Source organism: Aristolochia californica, unplaced genomic scaffold (assembly GCF_029961685.1).
Source record: "Aristolochia californica isolate CCGP_79_NKW_82.1479 unplaced genomic scaffold, dmAriCali1.0.hap1 SCAF_3, whole genome shotgun sequence".
Taxonomy (NCBI): Eukaryota; Viridiplantae; Streptophyta; class Magnoliopsida; order Piperales; family Aristolochiaceae; genus Aristolochia; species Aristolochia californica.
Window position 1 is genome coordinate 10475965 of NW_027181992.1, and position 9659 is coordinate 10485623.

The 9659-nt window shown below is 36.9% G+C and overlaps 1 protein-coding gene and 1 non-coding gene across 4 annotated transcripts; both read right to left on the reverse strand.

Moving 5' to 3' along the window:
* Positions 1–393: 393 nt before the first annotated feature.
* Positions 394–473, reverse strand: TRNAS-UGA (transfer RNA serine (anticodon UGA)). Its single transcript has one exon. It is a non-coding gene; the product is annotated as a tRNA-Ser (tRNA).
* Positions 474–4377: 3904 nt separating this feature from the next.
* Positions 4378–8882, reverse strand: LOC137960386 (putative E3 ubiquitin-protein ligase RF298). 3 transcript variants are annotated; one of them, XR_011114151.1, is made up of 4 exons: positions 8769–8882; positions 6136–8279; positions 4842–5511; positions 4378–4697 (listed from the first exon to the last, which is right to left on the reverse strand). XR_011114151.1 is itself a non-coding variant. In XM_068807997.1 (3 exons), the coding sequence occupies exons 2-3, from the start codon at positions 8212–8214 to the stop codon at positions 4975–4977; spliced, it is 2616 nt and encodes an 871-aa protein (XP_068664098.1). In that variant the 5' UTR covers positions 8215–8279; positions 8769–8882; the 3' UTR covers positions 4770–4974. The 3 variants fall into 3 exon arrangements, 1 of the variants encoding a protein (XP_068664098.1); XR_011114152.1 differs by having other exon boundaries at positions 6136–8316; XM_068807997.1 differs by lacking the exon at positions 4378–4697 and having other exon boundaries at positions 4770–5511.
* Between the last annotated feature and the right edge of the window lie 777 nt (positions 8883–9659).

Below are 9659 nucleotides of genomic sequence, written 5' to 3' on the forward strand. Positions count from 1 at the left end.
TGAGATGCTCTTACCTCATTATCCAGCAAGAAAGCTGCACCGGAAAGGATGATGGCTCACCGGAACAGCCCTATCCGCAATATTTTTCCTGAACATCGGCAAAATCAATTTAATTTAAGGTTTGAGATTGAAGGAGAAGAAGACGAGACAAGCTAAAAGTAATAAATAAACAGAAAGGCGCCGTACCGGACCTTGAGGTAGTGACGAGCTTCGGAAAGGGAATGGAAGTGGCAGAAACGAAGGTGAAAGTCCATCCGACAAGGATGAAGTCGGACACACAAAGCGCGGTCGCGCTGCGGGACATTCTTCCAATATTGTGAACCAGGACGAAGGCTCTTCAGAGCCATAGCAACGAAAGCGGAGAAGAGGAGTGCAAAACAAAAAACATTGATTCGTCGACAGCAGGGTTCGAACCTGCGCGGGCGAAGCCCAACAGATTTCAAGTCTCTCCTTAACCACTCGGACATATCGACGTCTTACTTCAATTGTTCACTATGAAATATTAAAATATGGAAATACTCATGGCAATTATATTATTATGTCACTAAAGATATTTAACTTAAAATATTCTTCATCATTTAATTAACATTTAAAATTTTAAAATTTTACAAGAAATAGAGATTTATTAAGTAAAAAGTATTCCGATTGAGATATTTACTCGATTCGAATATTTCAATTCTTATTCTGATCCAAAATTAATCTAGACCTCTCATAAGATATCCAAATTCTGTCAAAAAAAAAAACCAATAATATCAAATCTATCCAAACTTTTGGATCCAAGTTCGAAGTCAATCCAAATAATACGTTGAGACCCCTACCACGTTGATACACATGTCTAAGGCCATGAATAGTGAGGAAGGGGAACAACTTCGAGTTCAGGTCTTTTGTCTTCAGGCATTCTGGAATAGTGAAGAGGCATTTCATCGAGAGAACAAGGCAGCCACGACTCCTCCTCTTCAGCTCTCCGCCCACCAAAATCCGTTCTTCTCCCTCTTCCCTCTCTAGGTTACAATATCTCCATTAGAAGCATTTGTCATAGACCTAGACTAGCCTTCCCTATTTCTAAGCAAAAAGTTCGCCCATCAAAGAAGACTTCAAATTCACTAGTCCTTACTGGTGCAGGTGAGCAAAATGCCTTTAATTTTGTGCAAGCATAGTCAAGTTTCTTTTCTCATGAGATCAATTGTCATTTTTTTTCAGTAGCTCTTTGTAAATACACACTATTCCTTTTTTTTGTTGTACCTTCTAATATCTTGTTCATTCTCACATAGAAATCACTTATATCTTGGCTACATTTTTTCACCTTTTTTTGTTTGTCCATTCAAGCTTCTTTTTTTCTTAATCTTCGTTTGCACATACATTTCTTTAGATTGAGTGTCAATTGATACATTTAACTATGTCAATTGTGTCTTAATTTTGTGTATTTTTTTAAGACTTTGGATTATATATGTTGGAGACCTACATGACTCTCATAACAAAAAGTCTTACATGACTCTCACAATAAGAAATCGTACAAATCCAAAATTATTATAGAAGCAAGTCTCACATAAGAGTTTCAGTTTAAAGGTGTTTTAATTATGTTAGTCTTCTATTTATGTTGAGTTATTTAATTATGCTAGGACTTATCTTTAAGTGTTAGAGTTTGGGTGTAATTGGGACAAGGGTAATTTAATTGTAACATAATTTCAGTTTAATTGTGACTTTGGGGCCTCTGAGCACTTGATAGCTAATGGTACCCTCTTGAGTTTTATATCTCCTTGTTTGACTGACAAGTTTATTTCTATAGCAGATAGATCCCAAAATAAAGGTACGTGGAGTAGAGTCCACAGTTGCTACATCTGCTCTTCATTTAAAATATGTCATTTTTTGTTTCTGAGTTTTTTTTAAATCTTTTATCCATCACTCAAGTCACAAAGAAATTTAACTACTCCATTACTTTTTCTCCCACTTCTTATGTTCTTCAGGATCTAAAGACAAAACAGGTTATTGGTGGAGGTCGTGAAAGAGGGGGGTTTTATTATCTTGATTCACCAGCAATCACAGCCACAACTAGTGTGGATCATATGGCTTTTTAGTGGCACGATAGGTTAGGACATCCATCCCTATAATCTGTCAAACAAATGATTCCCATATTGCAGTCCATTTCTGGTCTAAATTGTGAAGATTGTCAAGTAAACACTAGTGCAATACTTATTCTCCTCGAACTGAAATCAAAGGTGTTGCTCCATTTTCTTTAGTTCATACTGATATATGGGGTCCTATGAACGTCTCTAATGTTTCCTGTTCAAAGTACTTTATTACATTTGTGGATGATTTCTCTCGAGATACATGATTGTTCTTATTAAAAGAGAGATCATAAGTCTTACCTCTTTTTAAGTCTTTTTCAGCCATGGTGTCTACTCAATTTAATACTACCTTAAATATCCTTCGCTCAGATAATGCCAAAGAATATCGGTTTGCATACTTCCAATCTTTTTACTAGGAAAGAGGCATCATTCACCAAACTCTTGTGTCTACACACCATAACAAAATTGGTGGCTGGAAGACAAAATAGACACCTTCTTGAGCTTGACCATACTCAACTACATCATATGCATGTACCTCATTTCTACTACCCACATGTAATCCTCACAACATGTTATCTTATTAATAGGTTACTTTCTTCGGTGTTTGGTAATCAGACGCTACACTTTACTCAAATGTTAAAAATCACAAAAAAAAACTCAATATTATTGATTTGAACTATTATATACAATGGTATGTCACTTACAACTTTTCACGAACTATAGTGGCTAAATTGAAGTTTTGAAGCTTCACCCACATCATTTTTTGTGTCGAGCCTTTTGGATGCTTGAGGTCTAGTCTAATGGTCTTCATAAGATGTCTCTTTCGTTTTCTTCAATCCTTTTGGATTGATGGCTTGGTTTCCTCCTTTCTCTTTTTCTTTTTCTTACCTTTGGTGGACTACCCATTGTACATTTGGGCAAATAAACTCTAACAAATAACTTTGTCTCTCCTATGTGTCCGAAAAGTGCCCGTTTAGTCGAATACTCTTCTTTTTGTGTAGCATTTGCTTCTTTCCTCTTTTCACCTTTATTAGCCTAGTTGTTCGAATGTTTGGAGTGGATGGATCCAAATAGAGAGTTTTCTCTCCTATTGATTGGGTGGTTGTCCAGCGTTAGAACAATCCTTCCATAAACTCTCGTTCAGCTCTTTTAGACTAAGCATTTAGATAGTCCTAGGCTAATTGGATGGGTGTGTTCCTAAAACTTAGAATTTGGGTTTTTGTTTGCAAATTATGCTTAACCAAATTTCACAATTAGTTTTGAGGGGTTGTTAGTGCCCCTTTTAGGAAATGTTGGAAATTTATTTCTAGGTAGAAATATATTTCCTTGGACCATTAGTGATCCACCTTTTTTTCTCGAAAAGGGTCTCTTGTAGGGAAGATGGTAATTGTTTTTCCTAGAAAAACATCAAGCTCTCTGTTATTCTCTTTCCTCTTCTTCTTCTCTTCTTCTCCTCTTCCTTCTTCCCTGTCTCAACTAAAAGCCTTTTGTAGACAGCTTAAGGAAAAAGAGGAAGGGGACCATCGACTCCCCACCCACCCTACCCTTGTGTTTTCTCCTTACGAGTGAGAAGGAGAGGAGGCCAAATGGGGGGGAAGGGTGGAGGGGGGTAGCCCCTTCTCTTCTTTCCCACTTGAGCAAGAATGAACCTAGAAGGTGTTGTTATTGTTGTTATGGTTTAAAAATATAAGTAATATAGAAGATTATATATTATATTTTTACCTTGAAATTTATTAGATTATTAAATTCTATTATTTGATACAATTTTATTATATTATATTTTTATATACTTTTATGTATCTATTATAATAAGATTATATGTCACATTTATCAAATTATATTATCTGATTATATAAGCTTTCAATTAGTATATGTAGTTACAATAGATTATGTACTAAAATTTGATAATTATTTAATAGAATTGTCTTTTGTTAACCCTCAACCTTTAAATATAAATTTTAGTAGAAAAATATGTAAGTCTAAAAAATCATAAATTTATAAATTCCAAGTTCACTTGGTTGAAACTAAGTTGTGACTCGGAACCAAGTATTGACTCAGGTTCTAGTGGTGGTGGTGTTCAACCCTAAAGTAGCTTCCACACACCAAATCTGACAAATCAATCATAGATAGAAAGCAGCCCTTGATGCAAGCACTAAGAAGGGTCACTCACTTTCCTCTTCTAATCTAATAAGAGGCTTAATATGTCAGATGTGAGACATAAACACCATTTTAAGCTATCTAAATACATATCCAATCACTATAACAAGAGGGAACACGAGCTATACTATTCAACAAGAGAGAAATAGATTGGAATTGGCCTCATTTGTAAATTGGATAGCTAACTCTATTCCAATGCAACACTGCAACTATGGAGCTAATCTGAAGTCCTTCCAGATTTAACCATGACGTTGTAATGAGAAATTGAGTTACTAGAAATCGAAGAAGTTTATTTAATTAGAGTTTCTGTCTTGTGATAGAGTTTTTCCAAATCCAAAAAACAACTCAGGCAAACCATGCATGCTTCGAGATACAGAAACTCAAATGCCATGGACTGAGAGCTGCTTCCAACAAAACTTCAAAATGAAAAGGGGCAGTCATGGGTCCCTGCGGCTCCCCACCCCAATCAACAAGCTGCAAGACATCACATTAAGCAAAAGCAAATTTAATGAGGGAAGGATAATCAGCCAGAGCTAATCATTTTACTACCACTAAAAAAAAAGAATATTATAAGCGAATCATCATATAATAGCATACTTAACAGAGAGAAATATGCACCTTAAAGGTATCTGTTCGTTTAACCTCAAAAAGAGTATGACTCTTCCATTATTTTTTTCCCAGTTCTTTCAAAACCCTTATTCAAATGCCTTTTAGTAGGTAGGTTGAGTTTTGGACACTGATTCAAAAACAACTATGAGTCTGCTAAGCGTACAGAAATACGCCTCTGAATAGGTGTCCTACAGGAAGGGCAGTCCATCATCCCCTGTTTCTCATGAAGTTCATTGCATTTGGTGCAAACCACTTGATGGGCACAAGGAAGAAAGACCACTGACATCTCTTCAGTCAAGCACATGACGCACTCCCTTTCACGCTGGACATCCCCCGGACCTAAATCCTGGAGATCAGTCATCCCAGAAATGTAATTGTCCTTCGTCTCCTTGAGAGCATGACCGCTTTTACCATCAATGAGATGTGAAGCATAGGTACCGTCTAAGGCCCATTTTAGTGCAGCTATCTTAGAAGAATCTGTTTTCAGTCTCAACTGGGCAATCTCACTCTCAAGCTTTCTGATGTCATCTCTATATCTTTGGAAGTCATTTTCAGCTTTTAGTCTTATCATATCTTCCTTCGATTTATCAGAAGCATCAATCTGCTCCTTTTCTTTCCTCTCAGAGTTGGCCTGCATCAGGGCATCATTCTTCACCTTCTCTTCCTGTTTCAACCTTACCTGCAATATTTTGTTTCAGAGAAAACCAATATCAAGACAAAAATACTTTAGCCCTTTGATGGAAAAAAAAAAAGTATAATTTTTACTTAGAGATGGGAATGCATCTTGAAAGGACAAAGCAAATACTAAATCAACCACCATGAACCATACATGCATCACAGCCAAATGACAAAACTCAAACAAAAACCTGGTTACAAAAAACTAACAAAATGACATAATTTAGTTAAAATTCATAAGCTAAATGACAAGTGGCAGAGAATCAAATCATTGAAACCCATACTATAGACTCCTACCCAGCATTGTCATAGGATGGAAATAAAAGTGTATATCAACTACTGAAACAAACACAAGACTTTTATTGTAAAGACAACTTATCGACATGAACCATACATGCATCACAGCCAAATGACAAAACTCAAACAAAAACCTGGTTACAAAAAACTAACAAAATGACATAATTTAGTTAAAATTCATAAGCTAAATGACAAGTGGCAGAGAATCAAATCATTGAAACCCACACTATAGACTCCTACCCAGTATTGTCATAGGATGGAAATAAAAGTGTATATGAACTACTGAAAGAAACACAAGACTTTTATTGTAAAGACAACTTGACAAACTGACCTCTAGTTGATTTTGGTACTCTTTAGCCTGTTCTAGTTGCTGCTGAAGCTGAGATAGCTTACGTTTCTCGGTCACAAGCTCTTCTTGGAACATAGCCTTCTGCTTCTCCCAAGACTGAAACTTTTTCAAAGTTTTTATTTCCCTTCTTGAGACTTCCTGACAACTTGCAGCTGATTCAACAGCTCTCAACTTTGCAGCCTCCATTTCCTGCCTCAATTCAGCTTTCTCAACCTCAAGCCGACGAACTGCAGCATTGGCCAGCTCAACCTGACCACTAGCCTTGCATAAGGCATTCTCCATTTCCGACAGCTTCTTCATGGTGTTCTCTTCCAAAGTTTGTTTCTCTTTTTTCAGCCTGGCTACCTCTTCTTTCTCTTGCCTCAAAGTTTTGAGCTCTGCTTTGTCCTTACTAAGCCTACGAGCAGCCTGCATCACTTTCTGCTGGGCCCACTCTGTCCACTCTTGCAACTGGGTCTGCAGTTCCCGCGCTCGCGGAACTAACTGTAAAAGCATCTCATCCTTTTTATCTTGAGGTACCCACTGTCCGAAAATCTTATCAGATGAAATGCTCATAAAACTGTTGTTTGCAGGGTCAGCACAGGGGCTAGGCTTTGAAGTAGTGGCAGCGTTGCTTTTGGAAGCCAATGACAGAGAAAGTTCAGTATTGCTAATCTGAGATGGGGACATGCTTGTAACTGGTTTTGGGCTTATTCTCAGTTCAGTAGATGGTCCTGTGTTGCTAGAAAGATTTGTGTTACTGGCCTCAGCTCGGAATGCTTCGGCTCCAACTGCCCGACTCAGCTTTAAGGAAGCACTCTTCAAACTTGCAATTGTGGTATCAGAAACTGACTTGCATTTTTTATCTAACACCAAATTACCAAAACTACTGAGCTTTCCAGATCTCAGAGCAGCTTTAGCTCCATAAGCTCGGTAACTCTTCTCAAAATGAATAGTTTTCTGCCGGAGCATGGATTCCCTCTTTGAGCTATTGGAATGGTTTTTTTTACCAGTTACAAATTTTTCATGCTTTTCTTCTGGTTGGGATGACTGCCGTATCTCTGGCACTGACAGACATTCTTCAACAACAGTAGATGGCTCCTCCATAACAGCAGGTAAACTGGCTGAACTTTCTTTAAGAGAAGATTGCCCTTCAAGAACAAGGGGGTCTCCAGACACAGGAAATCTTGGAGCAGGTAAGTTGGTGATACCAGCCACAGTGAGTGCTTCGGATTGAGAACTCTGAGGGAACAATGGATTTGGCTTGGTGGGTTTTGGAAGACTGAGTAAAGGAGAAGTTGTGTTTGAATCATTGGTTTCAGATTTTGGGTTTGAAGCATTAGAAACAGACGAAGTCCCAGCAGCAGCATCATGGTTTAAAGCACTTAATGGATCAGCATCCATAGCACATGCATGCGAAACATTCATGTCACATATTAACAAACACCACATAGCATCTCCCGTGCTAAAGAAGGGCCTAACTTCCCTTAAAACACAAACCATCTCTGCCAGTATATACTTCTCCAATTGAGGCAAATTCTCAAAAAAGTGCTCTCTAGAAGAATCAATTTCTTGCCCATTCCTAAGAAAAGCTAAAGTGTTATCTACAATATTGGAAACGGTATCTTTACACCCATAACACAGCCCTGACCTCAAGACTGCTTTAATTGCAAGTTCTTCGCTATACCCATAAGAAGTTATTTTTTTAATGGCACTTCTAAAAATTGTATCCAAGTTGCTTAATACAAGTTCTTCCAACTGGGTCTCTGTAATATCACTCCAATCAGCATCTTGGAATTCCTCACCCTCCAGTTCTTCTTTTGGTCGATCAAAACCTAAGTCTGATGGTCTAATTTCAGACTTAAATGAATTGAGCTGGTCTTGGTGTAAGCTACAAAGGTCACACATACCACGCTGATCAGAGCTGGGGCTGGTTTGGGACTTCTCAATAGGAAATTCGAGTTTATTGGAATCTGAAAGAGGTGGGTCAGCTCGAAATTTTCTTTTATTTCTACTACCCTTTTCTTGAACTGATATTGAAGAAGACATCTGGCTATTTCCCCTAGCAACCATTGCTGCCATCTTTAAAGATTCCACAAATGCTTTCTGAATCTCCCTAATTCCAATGCAGTGGTGGATTTCCGGTTCTACATCATAATAATGGACAACAGAAGGCGAAAGAAACTGTCATCAGATATCAGACGATAAGAGTGTGAATTTGCCGAAAAATGAAATGAACACAAAAACATTATTATCTACAAACAGTAATGCAAACTTTCCTGAATACCAACGTAACCATTAAGCATCGGACCGATATTTGATGAAAAAGAGATTAAAATTGACAAGAACGATGAAATATATCAAGAATAAAATATATCAGGAAAACAAAACAAAAAACATGCGGATTGAATAACAAGGAAAGAGAAACAACTAGAATCCGATCAACAAGCGAATAGAAGAAAACCAAAAAGAATCAGTCAAAAAATTATGATTCTACTTGAAGGTTAATTAGAATCAAATCAAGGAAAATGCAAATAGGATAAATTTTCTCAGATCACTGAAAAAAGGATCCCCAAAAGAACAAAAGGCTTAGAAAATTCGATATCCCCGATTACCATCGATCGACGAGAACGTACCCGATACAGTTCGTATCAATCAGAGTGATCGAAAAGTCAGTCTGAGATCATCTTACGGAGGATGTGAGGAATCGGTTTATGCATTGCAAGATCCTCTCTCTCTCTCTTTCTCTCGCTCTCTCACGCACTCCTTGTACCTCTCCAAATTGGGATTGGGGTGGCATTATATTTTGTTGTTAACCACCCAAGAAACCATGGTTAGATAATAACGCATAAGCCAACTAACCACGGTCAAACTTTCATTCTTTCTACTCCCACCTATTCAAGTAGATCTATGTAAAAATGTCAGTGGGCCCGTGTGGGACCCGCTCTTTCGATTTCGATGTCATTGGCTATTGATATCAATCTGCCCAATAATTATGCAAACAAAATAGGGTGACTAGGTAGAAATATGATTGTTGGTGGAATTTTTTTTGCCAAAATAATTTTATTTATCAATTGAATTTCAAAAAAAAATATTTTATTTCTATTGAAAGATATTTATCAATGGAAATTATTTTTTATAAATATTTTGTCAGTGTTTCTCCAAAAAAATGTGATTTTGTTTTTTTAAAAAACATTTTTATGGAAATTTAAAATTTTATTTTATCAAAATTTACTATAAAATATAAAGTAGATAATATACTTTACAATTAATAAAAACATTAATTGATTAAATACCATCAAATATAGGAGGCAGTGTCACTAGCAACTATGAACTGTTTCATCTAAGTCACCTCAACACCCGACCATCTCACAGCCAATTCTAGTACCCAATGCCTGATTCACTCTCTCTTCATGGTTCACCCCAATACCTACTACTTGAGTCGATATGACCTTCTTTTACATCTAGTCCTGTAAATGTTGGACATAGTATTAATAATTTATATATATTTATTTTAAGAAAATTAT